Source organism: Coloeus monedula (assembly GCF_965178545.1).
Source record: "Coloeus monedula genome assembly, chromosome: 6".
In the NCBI taxonomy this organism is placed as follows: domain Eukaryota; kingdom Metazoa; phylum Chordata; class Aves; order Passeriformes; family Corvidae; genus Coloeus; species Coloeus monedula.
This window is the reverse complement of record NC_138786.1, coordinates 9278040-9293183: the sequence shown is the minus strand read 5'-3', so window position 1 is coordinate 9293183 and position 15144 is coordinate 9278040. Positions and strand designations below refer to the sequence as shown.

At 40.1% G+C, this 15144-nt stretch overlaps 1 protein-coding gene across 8 annotated transcripts in view; it reads right to left on the bottom strand.

Annotated features, from left to right (window-relative positions):
* Positions 1–15144, bottom strand: part of PPFIBP2 (PPFIA binding protein 2) — a 94525-nt gene that overhangs the window by 4724 nt on the left and 74657 nt on the right. For 5 of the 8 annotated variants that reach the window (XR_014226522.1, XM_082284000.1, XM_082283997.1 and 2 more), the window contains 17 exons: positions 15065–15097; positions 13344–13405; positions 12775–12850; positions 11595–11692; positions 11351–11415; positions 11034–11102; positions 10587–10647; positions 6976–7120; positions 5646–5678; positions 4944–5082; positions 4171–4299; positions 3494–3644; positions 3210–3321; positions 2656–2744; positions 1832–1954; positions 1096–1221; positions 95–283 (listed from right to left, as the gene is read on the bottom strand). Coding sequence is in view for 7 of the 8 variants with exons in the window: in XM_082284000.1 (XP_082140126.1) it covers positions 95–283; positions 1096–1221; positions 1832–1954; positions 2656–2744; positions 3210–3321; positions 3494–3644; positions 4171–4299; positions 4944–5082; positions 5646–5678; positions 6976–7120; positions 10587–10647; positions 11034–11102; positions 11351–11415; positions 11595–11692; positions 12775–12850; positions 13344–13405; positions 15065–15097 (1700 nt within the window). In the remaining variant the exon portion in view is untranslated. The remainder of the gene's footprint in view (positions 1–94; positions 284–1095; positions 1222–1831; positions 1955–2655; positions 2745–3209; positions 3322–3493; positions 3645–4170; positions 4300–4943; positions 5083–5645; positions 5679–6975; positions 7121–10586; positions 10648–11033; positions 11103–11350; positions 11416–11594; positions 11693–12774; positions 12851–13343; positions 13406–15064; positions 15098–15144) is intronic. The other 3 variants (XM_082283995.1, XM_082284001.1, XM_082283996.1) reach the window with 2 other exon arrangements.

The following is a 15144-nucleotide window of genomic DNA, read 5'->3' as shown; positions in this document are numbered from 1 at the left end:
GCTCTCCCTGCCCATGTTTGTCCCTTATTTTCTTTATAATTCAGAGCAGAGAGGTCTGACACTGACGTTTCTCCTTTTTGACAGCAGCACCTACCCGAACTTTGGCAGTGGTGGTCAGAGGTGTGTGTGCTGCTGACTCCATGATTTCTCTTTTTTCTTGTTGTGCCTCTGGCCCAATTAACACGTTAAAATTGGTGGTGAGGTGGCGGCGCAGGAGGGTCTTTTGAGGTGGGATGTTTAGGAGCATGGCCAGCGTGTCACCATTGAAGCGAGGTTCGAGAATCTGGGAAAAGGGCAGGATATTTATTTTTTATAGAAATATTTACAATAGGAAACTGCTACAGTGCTTAGCAGAGGATTTCTCACTAAGTATCTGTCCACATTGGACCTCTTATAGCTCACTCATGATACTCACTGGGGTTTGAATGGGAAATACCTGAAAGGAGCCAAGAAAAAACGCTGAGTGTGATCAGGCAAATACATATTTATATTTATCATCAAACCGTACATTTGTTTGGGTTGAACAAGTTTGCTTTCAGAATTTTCTGCTCTACTCAGAGTATAAACTCAATATGATTTCTACTACTTCATTTTTGCAAAAATTCGACAGCAGTGGAATCGTGGTATTTCAGAACTCTGACTCTAGTGAGCTGCAAGTAGTTCTGAATGTTTTGAATTAAAAAAATGTCACTCCTGACTGCTGTGATTTCAGGGTGCTGTGATTTCAGACTGCTGTGATTTAGCATGGCTCAGAGCTCTGGTAAAGCACTCAAAGAAACACTCTGTGATGCCTTAGCAATAAGCAACTTTCACACAGCACAGGTCAGGTTTCCTTTTATGTGCTGCTGTCAAACACTTGTGCCCAGCTCAGCTTTGATTATAAAAAGCGGTTTAGCTGTTCCTTTTTTATTTTAGTTTTCCTTTGTAATGTTAAGATGCATGGATCAGATAAAGAGCCTCCTTAGAAGGCCTGATCATGCTGTCATTATTGCAGATGTGTTTGTTTCCTTCTGCTTGATGAACATCAGATAAAATATGGTTTATATTACAGCCTTCAATTTTTAGTAGAGACGTAGTAAAATGGTAAATTCTTACGATCAGGCCCCCGTGCACTCCGCTGCCTCGAAGGTTGGGTGCATATTCTGCCAGATCCACTGATCTGAGCCATTCCATCACCCTGTGGTTGGACCACTGCACCACGTCGGAAGGTGAGATGTTGTTCTGTTGGAGGGAGCACAGAAGGTGATGGCACCACAGCCTGCATTGTCTGAGTGTGTGAGCATGCATCCTCAGTGCAGATAAAAACAGCCTCCCTCCTCTTCCTCCAAGGGCATTTGTTCTTCCCTGACTAAGGGATTGTTTCTGTTCAAGGCCCCTTCAAACAGCCTCTGGTGAGATCCAGACCTGGTCTAGTACTGATGAAACCCCCTGTGTTGCATCTAGTAGTGCAACAGTAGAGATTACAGATTACAGATGTTACAAGGGAACATTTTGACAATAGTGTTATGGACAGTGCGTAATACTAAGGCAAAGCGATGCTGATCAGGTAAGGCAAAAACCTCACAGATTTTAAAAATGAGGTCAGGCAAAGACAAGTAATTCCAAATTATTCCCTTGGAAGGTGAATTAACTTCTTTTCCACTATGGAAATAACTTCTAAAGAGAAATGCATGAGATTCAACTAATAAGTGGCATAACTGCTGCTTTGGGTGCAAGTCCCCAGTGGCAATAATTCTACTGTATCACTGTACACTGCTGCCTTTCTGTCCCCTTTGGCTGGGACCAGGTCATTCGTGCTTGCTTCAATTAATTTATTTAAGCATTCTTTTACCTCCTCAACTGGCCTCCTGCGTAGACAGTGGGGGTTAAAGCCATTGACGTGCAGCACATGAATGGCACATTTAATACTCAGGTGGTGCAGCTGACTGGTGACTTTCAGGAAGAGAAGGTCATTCTGTGAAGGAGAAAGACTTTTAGGTGGCACAGAACACACACCAAAACAGATACACTCCCCAAGTACACCGAGTTTAAATTTGCTGTGTAGTTTTATATAACACTACAGTAACTGTGATTTATGTAAGATGAAGGTTTATACTTTAAAGAGGGTTTGGTTTTTGTTAGGGTGGAGGTTTGGGGGGTTCTGTTGTTGGTTTTTTGGGGTTTTTTTTAACATTGCACCATAGGCAGGAGCATAGCCTATTTAAGGCAAATCCAGGCCTTAATTATCCAGGCTTGGGCAGGAGAACGGGAAGAAAACATGGTGGCTGTGTGTGGTTCATGGTGTGCAGCAAATGTGGTCAGAGCTGTACAAACCACTGGATTTCTGCTTTTGCTTTACTGAATATCATTGCTAACTTGGTGTGGAGAACAACATGCTCCAGAAGTTACATGTCAAACAGGTCATTTTACTTTTAATTGTGGTGTGCTACGTGATACTGAAAAAGGACTTTGCAGAAGTCAGCCCTAATGTATGACTTGTTTTATGGACCTTAGGAACAGATTCCATGCACTAGGCAGCACAGAGGAGTTATTACTGGCACTACTTCTGTCTTGCAAAAATTCTTTTAACTGCTCACATTCAAAGGAAAATTGTAAAGTATTTTGCTTATTCTGAGGTCAGATTTGGTTAAACTGAGGAAAAAGGTTTTTACTTACCACAGTTAAGTACTGTAACATCCTCCCATCTACTCTGGATTCATGAAATTGGTCTTTGTACTGAGGTAAGCCAATGTCATCAAGCCATCCTGCAGATGTGAGAACAGTGGGGAACCAACTCCAGATCAGTGAGAATGAAGCCCTTCTCCCTTCTCATCTGGCCTGGCTTCTGAGGCATTCAGGTAGCTCATTCTACCTATTCCCCTTTCCTGAGGACAGCCAAAAGCAATTCCCCACCGAAGAGCTTTGTCCACACTACCCCCATGATATTTGACAGTACAGGAGCCCATCTTCTGCAGCACAGTGTAGCTCTTCCTAGACTGAGCCCACCCATTTAATTCCCTGCAGTCTGACAGAGCTCTCCATGGAAGAGCATACCACAAGCTGCATATTTGGATGTCAAGAACAGCACAAAAATCCCCAATTCTACTATGGTGAAACTTAGTGCTTTTTAAAAGACATTTGGTAACTGCTTAAACGTGTATCAGACAGCCCTGTCATAGAGGGGGGAGAAATTCCTTCCCAAACAATTCCATGAGAGCTCAAACACTTACGTGTCACCCAGATATGATCAAGTTGTGCAGACTTCTCATCTTGTTTTGCATTTATTGCTTTAATGGCCAAAACTAATTTCTTCCTGTGCAGTGGATGCTTTATTCCCATTTCCTGCAACAAAAACCATTAACAAAGAGTTTGCCTTGCCTCTGGCTCCTTCCCTCACTTGGTAGCTTTCAAAATTGATACTGTGGGTTTCAGAAAGGTAGAGCCAATGGAGAGGCTCTACCTTTGGAGAGGCCTGGCTGGACAGAATCAACAGGTAGAGAGAAGCAGTGATTACCTTTTCCATGTCCTGAGGTGTGGCAGTTAAGAGCGTGTGGCCTGACGTCACCCACTGCCGGGCAAAAATCACATACTGGCCCAGGCCAAAGTCCTCAAGCCAGTTACAAACCCTTTCAGTGCTCCACTGAGCAAAAGGAGCATTGTGGTCACTGAAAAGCACAAGAAACATTGGAAAGACATTAAAGGAAAGAATGAATGTCCATACTGGAAAGCTCATCGTGCTGCCAGAGGCAGGACTGCAGCAAATCTGTTGGTGTGCTCTGTTCTTGGGTGTCCTGGGAATTTGGCAGCCCAGCCACAACCTGTGAACAGTTGCAGGGCAGATAAGAATTTCCCATTTTCTGTTTGAAAAGAGGGAAAAAGGAATTGCTGAATCCTCATGATTATGCAGATATTCCCACGGGAGATGATAATTCTCCTTGTCCTTTAACAAGGTAAAATTTTTGACACTCCACCAAGCAGTGAGTGCTGCGACTTGCAGCTGGAGGAGCACAGGCAGAGAGATTCTCAGGATGATTTTGCTACCAGAGAAATTCTTTCCAGCTGTTGTGGAATTCCACATGGACCGAAGTGCTTGGGAAAACTATTTCCCAAGAGGAGGGTTTGGCTGTTCAGCACTTTTAACACCGCCACACGTGACAGGCTGTGCCAGGGAGAGGAGGGAGGAGCCATTACCTCTTCTGGCCTTTGGTGTCCTTGGATCGGGATAAGCGAGGTCCAGCTGTTGCCCGGAGACCACCCCTCCGAAACTCTGCCAGGCCCAGGTCGTCTGCAGGGAAGTTACCTGACTGAGTTCTTCGTATTCTTGCAAGACAAGAGTGCCACGACAGGACTATTAGCTGGTGACAGAGGATGTTTGTTCTGCATGGAAACTACAGTGACAACTAACAGCTCTGGTAATCTCCCTGGGAACCACAAATGCCAAATCCCAGAGGTAACTCAAGGAGTTCTAGGAAATTTAGTCTGGACTTAACTCTGGAGGGGGAAAAAAAGAGCTCCACAAAGCAGCCATAACACTTTGATCCAATTAATAATCCAGACTTGGAAATGGCTGCTGTTCCCGAAGCAGATCAAGTGGACACAGTGCAACTGTGCCCTGCTTTTCGTTCTTTCTGTTTTCTCTAATTTTTTTTACCTGGTGTCTTTTGTAATGGACAACTTGCTAGAATTTAATTTTTCATGGCTAATAAAACTGCTGGCATGCTAAATTAATAGCAGTAAGAGACAGCAGTGCCTTATTTCTTTCACCAGCATGATGCTGTGAACACTCCCAGCCATTTTCCCACACCTTACGTGTGTATTTAAGGACACACCCGTGCAATCCCAGAACTGCTTTCTCTCCCCAGATTTTAGGTTATTCTTGCTATAGATAATTGGAGATTTTGCAGGGAATTGGATTATTTCTCAGCAAAAATGCTTTGACAGTGAATAAAAAAAAATAACCTTACTTTCCCCAGATTTTCTTGATCCCTTTTGGACTCTTTCTGTTTTCTGGAGACCATGGAGATTGTGGGCTTGAATCTGTTCCCGAAGAAAGAGGTGAAAGGTCATCCGAGACCACCGTAGCATCCATGTTCTCTGTTTCTCCTGGGTTAAGAACAGTGTTATAGTCACATTTTATACTAATTTTTGATCAAGTTGTTGTCTGGGAGACTGATGTTTAAATGCAGAACATGATAAAAAAGTACATATACCTATAAAATTGTTCTTGTGTTTAAAAAAAACCCCATGCACTGAAAGTGAAAAAACAGCTGTACATTTGGTACCAAAAAAAAAAAAAACAACCCCAAAAGAATAAAACATTGGGTGAAATAATTTTGTTATTTCAGTCTTTCCTATTTAACTATATTATTTGAATTCATTTAAGGTCTTCTTGCCTGCTATTAGTACCTCAACTCTTCCATCAAAATCAGTGAGAATTTTTCTAACTTCAGTGAAAAGAAAATGAAACCAGGAATAAGTGTAATAAAGAGAATTCCCATGTGAACGCCGTACAGCAGGAGCTATTACTTCATTTCAGTACTGCATGTAAGAAGTTCAATCTGGAGGGCCCAGTTGGGATTAGTATTTCATAGGGGAAAGGAGGGGGAAAGGAAAGAAACAAAGTAAGCAGCAAAATGGTGTTAAAGTTGCATCTTTGGATACAGTACCTAGCACGGGTGCACTGACACTCCTGACGCGATCTTCAGTCATCCCAAGAAGCAGAAAGCCAGATGGAGAAGCAAAGAAGATACAAAACACCAGCAAAATAAAGTTACAGGAGGGCAAAGTAGTTAAGCTAAGCATTAAAAGCAGAAACAAAAAGAAAAGAAGCAGTTATGCTTGACATGAAAGTGAATATGCACAAGCCCCAAGAACTCTGTACAGATCATCTTAAGCAGACAGAGATGATAATGGATCTGTTTGGGGCTTTTCTAACTATTCTTGGACTGTTTTAGCACTTTAAGCAAATACTACAGAGCTCTACGAAGCCTGCAGGGTATCTGAAATGAAGCAACGGCTAAGATTGCATCAAACTGCTCTGAAATACAGAACTGGAGGTGTAATGACTTTGCTGCACATGCAAGAAACAAACCAACCTGCAGAAAAAATTCTCTCAACTCAGTGTATTTAAGAAGCCATTGCTTGTTTCTAGAAAAAGAACGTTTTCCTTTACAAGCTCACCCATCCTTGGATAATCCTGCAGTTAAAGATGTAACAGCATGGCTCATGCATTGCCTACAAAGTTGCAATCACAGAAAAGCTCTTTCAAAACCCCTAAACAACCACAACCTATATTGCAATCTTGAGATTGCAGCATGCTAGCAGCTTTTGGGACCACGAGGCCTTAAAATAAACTAACCCCCGCCGAAGAAAAAACAGTAGCTAAACCAAAAAATTCCACTGTGACTTTTAAAGTGTAGGAAGATTTCAGAATCTCAAGGGATACTCTTGTGCCTGAACTCCCAAGCTCTTCGGTCCTAGAAAAATACCTGGTCCTGTGCCTCACTCTTAACACCTTTTTGTCAGTAAATCTGTGCTTAAGGTGCCACTGAAAGGAAATTAATACAGGCTTCCACAGGGCTGTGGTTGTGGAATGACAATGTATTTGTACTTCCAAAACCCACGGATGTTTCTGTGCATGGTAGCAAGTTAAATTTTCACTTGTGGGTCCCCGTGAGCTACAGCAAACAACAGTGCTGATACAAGCATTTTTACCCAAAATGTTCATGTTTTTGATAATTGTATTGTAAAGTTTCAAATGGTACTGTCAAATGCAACAGAAAAAACCCCTCTAACTTAAACTGATCCTTCACTCTGCTGTGAGCTATGGGAATATTTTTTGGTATTTGTTAAAAAATAAAAGTAGTACAGCATTCCCTAACTGAACCATGTGAACATCATGCTGCATTGTTCTGGCCTAGCAGATTCTATCCCATGCTGTGTCCCAATCCCTCAAACAGTCTGGACTTTCCCTCTGGGAGAGGCACAGGTACATACTCAGGCCTGGGATGCTGCTGTCATCGTTGTCACTCATGCCACATCCGTCTGGGGAGTTATACATTCCCTGCTCTCCGTTCTGCAGGGGCCGGGGCAGCTTTCCTGGCAATGTTTGGTACTTGCTGCCTTTCACAACTGGCTTACTCTGTTGTTTTTAAAAGAGGGAAAGAGAAAATAAATACAAAATCAAATTGTTCACAGCACTAGCAATCCAGTACACAAGGTTCTTAAAGCTGAGAAAAAGTATGGTTCAAAATGACTCCTGCACTCCCTGCACGTTCCTGCTTACAGATAACTCAATTTAAACCCATCAGTCAGCTGACAGTTTTCTAGCTAAGACATAGCCTTGCCTTCCCCCATCTGCTCCTCCCACTTCAGCCACTGTGCATTACTTTAAAATATATGTTAAATGTTACCTGGTTTTGCTGTAAGAATTTTTCTATCTGTCTCCCTTTCCTATAGGACCCTGGCACTGTTTAATCATTTGATATTTTCAAGGTCAACTTTGATAGTGCCTAGAATGTGTTTAGTTACCTCTCAGATCATGATTTTTCCCCCCTATTTTTCACCAGACTGTTTCTACCTCACAATCGTATCTCACTGGAATTTAACCCAAAAGCATTTTTATGCCTCAAATTTTCTCTAACATATTTCCCACCACCATTAGTAACAGTGAAAAAATCAACACCAAAGTCAGGGTACAGAAATCTAACTTTTTTAAGGATGAAAATCTCTTTGTATAGATAGAATTGTAAATGTGAAGCTTTTTAAAAAATAGTTACAACTAAATATAATTGCCAGTTCTATTACAGAACCTAATTTTCCTTGCATTCCAGTGATCATCTACTTGAGCATTATTCTCCTTGTACAAGAGTACATGAAATATTCCCATAAATCTGACAGTTTTGAGCCTAATAAGTTGCTTTTTCAGGCAAAGCATGTGTTTCACAGAGGTGCTTTTGCTTCCAGTTTTGGAAATGCCTTGTTGGGATTTCTTCAACACTGAATCCAGATGAAAAGATGGATGAGGCATCACTCTGGGTGAAAACTATAGGACAGAGATGCTTTTTGAGACAAGCAATGAACCTGCAGCTCCAATCGACAGTGGTAATGGTGTACAGCCAGTGTGTGCTTTGGAATAAACTCACACTGGTAAATGTCTCAGCATCTGAATGGAGGTTTCATAGGAAAACTTTGCACTGGAAATATGGAAACCACATTTAGTGTAGAGGAACATATAGCGTGCTCCTTTTTAGTAACCCTATTCCAACAAAATTGTTTCAGAACGTTGTCTGTGACAGGATGATACATTAAAAATGTAATGAGATAACCACTGCTTTATCTATTCTTATTCCAAGGCCTCGAGGATTCTTTGGATACTACAACTGCAGGCCAGATTGCACAGTTCCTCAACTCCTGCTCCTTTCTGGCAACTGCAGGAGTACATCTCAAATATTGTACGAGTAGAGAAATTGTGTCTTACATTAGCAGTGTATATTCTGAGACTGACTGACCTCAGCTTCATGTAACAAACTTTTAGATAAAAGGTAAAACCCAAAAGATTTCCCTCTCAAATCCTTACCCCCTTTTGTTTGTCAGCACTGGAACTATGCAAACATTTTCAAGACAAAAAGACTATAAAATGCAAACCCAGCCATACCATCACAGCACATCACATCACAACAGAGAATTGTTAGGGAAGGTTGCATTTAATATACCTCTTGTTCTACAACAGGCTGTGCTGGTTTTCCATCTACATACTACGGAGTTTCAGGGAGGGCAATTTCAAAGTTTTATGGAAAAAAGCAACAGACAAATGTTAGTATTAACATACATACACAGAACATCAAATGCAGTCTTATTGCTACAGAGGTGCTGCTTAGTGTATGGACAATATATTACAAGGACTGTTACCTCTTCATTTCATTTGAATCCAATATTTAATACTAATTGTGTTTGTTCATTCCCCGCTCTACAAAATTCCTGTTTAAGTTCTGTTGTGATCAAAGGAATTTTGCTATTTTCACATTTCTGGGTGGTCCCTTTAGACTTACTTTGAGCTGGGAACATAACAGCCATTTAACAGTGAGACCAATATGGAAACAACTGACATAAAATAACACACACAATCCTCTATGGATCCAGCTGAAATCATAAGGAGCTCCGATAGAAACCAAGTGATAAAAATTCCACCACGGTTAGGTCAGGGACACCGATGTGGTTTATTATTTTATTATTATTATTGCTGGAAGCAATGGGAATTTGAGCTTTGAGCAAGGCAGACTAACTCCAGCAAACAGTGCTGCTTGCACAGGTTCTCTTGGACTTAATGCAAAAAGCTGTCTTGTCATGCTGGGTCAGCAAAACAAGGCTTCTGGGCCTTAGTTTTGGTTGCAATATTCACATTTAGCCACTCACTGATAACACACAGCGAGGTCTCAGCCATTTCATTAAGAGGCCCTGTGCTTAAATTAGGGCACACAATTCAAATGCCTTGCTGAACCTGGGGAGGGCTTGCTACAATTCTCTCATATCCTTGGTAGGTTCTTCCTCTATGGACTCTGATTTTATGGGTAGAGCACTTTTACAGCATAAATGTGTAGGCACAGCCTTATCACAGGACAAATTCAGATTTTTGATTTAGGACAAGAAAATAGCTGAAAGTTATGACAAGAAGACCTTCATCAATTCCTCATGGAATGAAATGTTCGTTCTGATTTGTCACATATGTGTGACCACAATGAAATGAATGCAGCACAAATGTGACACATTCTATTTGGTCACTGTCATCTCCAGCAATTCAAGACAAATACTAGAATATTTAAGAAAAATTTTTTTAAAGTCAACAACTGGAGCAATCATAGTACTGGCATCTGGTTTAAATGGCATTACTGGGTGTAGGTGCCCTGATATTAGGCCTAATTTGAGTACAGAAAGCAACAACAGTGTCAAAAAGCCGAATTACCAAAGTGTAGCAAAATAACAGTGTACATAATGACAAAACAAGACTCTGGAGCACAATGTAACAAGACTCTGCAAACTGGGACATTTTATTCCCGAATGGAATTAAAGCCTTTGAAGTATCAACAGTGCTCCTGCTGCTTTAACTAAGGCTGCATCACTGCCATCTTCAGGAATGTCATTTGTAATAGAAAGCTAAGGGAACTGCACTCACAGCTACATGCAAACACTCAAAAAGGAATCCTACGTGGAAATACCCAGTCCCAACATTTAGCTACTTTCAGGATTAGCTGCCTTAATATTTTTAATGATTTGGAAGTAAAAAATATTTTAAAAAAACCTATAAACAAAATAATATTGCAGTTTAACAAAATGACTTCTCATTATTTCTGGTATTTCTTTTAAATATTTTTTTTTTCTCTCAGGGGAAAAACTGAATTTGAAGGTGTGTCCATATGGGTGTGTCAACCAGCTTGGCAATGGGGTGGAAAACAAACCTGAGCTGTTTTATCACTAGGGCTTTTTCCCCACATAGAGAGTTAGTGGTGGTTAAAGTTATTATATGTGAAACAAAAAGAATATTTATACTTGATCTTTGTCTTTTAGTTGTGACATTAAACACCAGAAGCTGTGATAACAAATAAACCAACCTTTTCCAAGGACTCACTCTGCAAGTCTTCTAAACTACTTGACTTCTTTTTCTGTGAAACCCTGAAAAAGCGACAGGAAAAAATCAGCAGTTAATACGACACGGTTTTTTTGCATATCACCAGCATCTGATGCAACAGCTGTACAGATCACATAATGTCTGCATAAAACATAGCTCAGAATTAAGAGATTCATTTATTTTATTGTATTTTTAGTCTGAAAATCATGGCATTGAAAACTGCAGCAGATGAAGTCAGAAACAGCAACAAGACATCCTCTCATCAGCAGCAAAAGACAGCCAGGCCTATAGGCAGCTTTAGCCTTGTATCTATAGGTGACTTTAGAGCTCTTAACAAGCACAGCAGTAACTCTCTGTGAGCAAGGTGCACCATTTAGGGTTTTAAAAAGGAAAAATGTTTTACATTTCAATGACAGTTACTCTTTCTTACCTGTTCGTGATTTCCAAAGATTCTTCTTGTGGAGAGGTTAAATTACTTGAAGATACTGGAATGCTTCCACTTAAAATAGAAATAAATTTTATGGTTTTAAGGGCTAGAGCACATATATCTTCTGATATATAAAAATGCTGATTTATTGCTATAATTGAAACCTTAAACAGTTAAGCACAGCATGACAAGCACAGCTTTCACAAGTGCCCAAAACTACAGCAAACCAAGAACAGTCAAGACAGGATGCCAACAGTTCAACAGTCTAAATAACACAATTTAGGACAACCCACATGAAACATGAGAAAGAAAGGTCTTGCCTGATTTCCATGGCTTTGTGTGGCACTGGAGGGAGCACAGCTGGTGACAATTCTCCTGCAGAGGCCTGGGTAAAATACAAGAGTTTCAAGTCTAACTCTGGTGCCTGATGCTGAATCTGCTGTGCCCATACCAAGAAATACAAAAATTTGGCCAGGATTCTGAACCCTCATCTACCTTACTACAGAGAAACCAACAGCAAAAAAATCATCTGTACAGTAGAACCTGCTTCTGAAACATCTGTACCTCTGTTTTCAGTAATTCTCCTTGAGAGTTATTCAAAAGATTCCACTTCCTTAAAGATGCCTCGAGTTCCTCTTCACTGCCACCAGAGACAGAAGAGCCTGAAAGCATTAGAGAGCAGAAGTAGAAAGGGAGAGAAACTGGTAAAGGAAAAACTTTTAGGGCCATCTCAGACAGTCTAAATTCTCTGGCCTCTGAATTCCCCTCCAGTCTTTCTCTGATGCCTGTAGTTTCCCACCCGTCCTTTGGGCTCTGACTTCCCACCAAGTTGATTTATATTGGAACAACACATTTACCACTTCCAGCTGCACGCTGTGCTCTTCTGGGAGCCCCTGAGCTGCTGATGAGGCAGCTTCTGAACCACTTGCAATTCACAGTTTGGTGTTCTGGGGCAAGCTGGGGTTGATAGTCTGTTCTTACTCCCAGTCTTTCACAGTACACTCCCCAGTGTGGATGATCTCAGTATACGCTCTAGGTCCCCACACAGGTTTGTGTTTGGGGTGTTTATTTGTTTTACTGTGCTGAGCATCACTGTGTTTTACTTACACTGTAGGGAGTATCCAAGCCAGTGTACATTAACACCATCCATCATGCTCTCTGCACTATCAGCTCAATAATCCAGAGCACCATGGCTTGCTCCTTGCTCCTTTTTAGTTATTTATTTAATGAACATTCAGAGAGAGATTTACTCTCCTTCCCTATTCTTGTGTGTTAAACACAAGTTTCCATTCTGCCATACAAGGCCTAAAAATATTGTTATTGCTTGTTAATGTGATGATGTGCATGGAACAAAACTGTCCTTTCAGAAGGTCAAGCTTCCCAGGTTAAATTCAGTGCTCAAAAGTATGTTGGCAACTTAAAATGAGATTGTCCTAAAACCCACACCACTTCCTACAGTGTAAATGAGAAATGGGACAAGGGAGTTTCCCCCACAACCTCCCCCAGATTTTGAACCTAAATACACAGAACTGTATGCAGCAAAGCAAAGTGGGTTTTCAGTTTCTCCTTCCATACAAAACTTGTCTCGCCAGCTGTCAGGATTTTCCCTAGTGGAAGGGAAATGAGTTCTCCTAATACCATTTTATGCTGTAAAACCTGGCTAATGGTCACAGGTCATAGTGGTCACAGGAAACACCACATAAACTTGAAATAAAATCAGGAAATTATTCACAAGACATTTTACCATGAGCTGCAATCATTATGTCCTTGACCCTCCTGTACTGGCTTAGCAGTAGTGTCAGCTCCTCTATTCGACGGTCCTGTGGAAAACATTAAATAAATAAAATCACATTTAAAATCCTTCATTTTTAAACACAGAAACACTGTACTACATCTCTGTGATTTTCATGGAAACAGGCTCAAGTCTCTCACATGCCTTGTAAGGAATGTTATTTGCCTTTGTACACAATATTTGCAGGACAATATGAAATTACAGACGTAAGGAAACCTGAGGGGTTTGACATTACGGCTTTTTTGAGAAATAAATGTTTTGAGCCACATTAATGTTCTCCAGAATTAATGTTACCTGTCTGGATTTCCCACTTACTAAAGGAAGTTTTTAGGGATGTGTATTATTGTCTATTCGATCATACATGAGTGTGCCACCATACAGGAAAATCCCATGCTTGATTTATGATCATAAAAATTACAATTCTAATTTAGTCCTTATAGAAAGTGTGTTATTTGGAACAGTTCAGAGATTCAAACCCATAATTTCATTCTTAATATATAGAACAAGAATTCTTTTCTCACCTTTTCCTCATTTGCAGCCAATAGTGTCTCCATTCCTATCTTTAACCGTTGAACTTCTTGGTCTAAAAATGTTTAAAAATGTTGTAAGAGAAATAAACTTGCTATATTTACTGTAAATAGATGTCTTGGGATACTCTCCCTATGTTCTTACTAGTAACCAAAGCCAAGTCAGTGGCATGGCCAGTGCACTACTAAACTACATTTAATGTAGATTTTTTCAGAAGCTGTGCTGTTAAAAGCATTGCACAACACAACCATCCTGGTTTTGCTTACAAAAGACTACATAATACTATTTTAAACTATGAAAGTCAAGCAGTGGAAAAGAAAAGAAACATTGAATCTTGTTTTGCAAAAGATGAGAGTGTGTTTGCTGTTACATACTTAAGGAAATAATTTTAAGTGGGATTGAAAATGAAATATATTCCATCTGAGAAAAAAATATTTGGCAGCTTATGAGAAGCAATTAAAGGACATTCATGAACTTAGGAATGAAAAGTAACAAAAACCTGGTTTGATACAAGGAAATTCTGTAAAAGGTTATTTACATAAGTGTTTCAGTATGAATAACTAGGTTAAAATCTACATCACGAGCTAACGGAGAATTTCCTCACACACAATTTAGTGACAGAGGTTATCCAGGAATGTTACAGTCAATTAAAACACACTCTCTGAAAATGTATGAGGTTGTTAATCATGTCCTAACTGTGCTGAACCAAACCTCTCATTTTTGTCTACACGACAGTCCCACTTCTTGACTAAACCAAGCGTGATGGAGACAGAACCTGAAATAGTTCATCTGTTGTAACTATCACTTGCAGAATTCATAGCTTGACATTAAACCAGACCCACTTGTTCACAAAAAACCATGAAAACAGATATGGCAGCAAGCATGAAGGGAGAGAGGGGAAAGAACATCAATGTTTCCAGAGAGCATCTGTGAAAAAAAGGTTTTACAACTGAATGTTGAACATACAATGTCATGGCTAAACTACTTGAAAAAGCTGTAATTAGTTTTTATTGCAGGGATTCTGGAAAGTGCACACCTTGCAGTGATTAAGTTTTAAAGCATGTAAATGAACCTCGCAGGCATTTTCTCACAGAAGAGACACAGGACATGCACAGGCACAGCCAAATCAAAAACTAAAGCCAGCAGGCAGTGTGCAAGCAACTGGAAGACGTTTTAGAAAAATCTCAGTCCTGCTAATTTCTCTTTATAAATATTAGACTTCAAAAAGGACTGGTGTCAAGGTAGATTTAAGCACACTAAAGCAAATTTTACTTACAATATTCATTAACATCATCAAGCATGGGAACATTTATTCAGACTTTTTTTTTTTTAATTTAATGCAGTGATTAAAAAAAAAAAAAAAGCCCCTCCAAAGAGAAAGGCTTTCAATTAAAGCCATCGTTCAGGATATTAAAAGGGGTTTACATATGTGCAAATAAAATGTTAAGTTTTGGCTCTGTTAACCTTGACAACATCCCTTTGAAGTCCAACCACTTGATTTGTGAACCTCTGACCTTCATTTCTGAAGTGAAATCTTACTGAACAGGGCAAGGAGCTGTCTGCTTGCTGCAAGCAGTGAAAGCAGTGTCTTGTGTGTATTACAATTAGACAGCCAAATCTAAACAAACATGGGATTATTGCTGCAGAATGCATCTGAGTTACAATTGGTGTGAAAGAACAGTGAGATAAAGCAAAAGGGAATTGCAGGGCTTACGTTTTTCTTTTAGCCTTCTCCTATAAACTTCCTCTACGATGGTAAGTGGTGAGAGTCAAATAAAGTATGTAGAAAAAGCA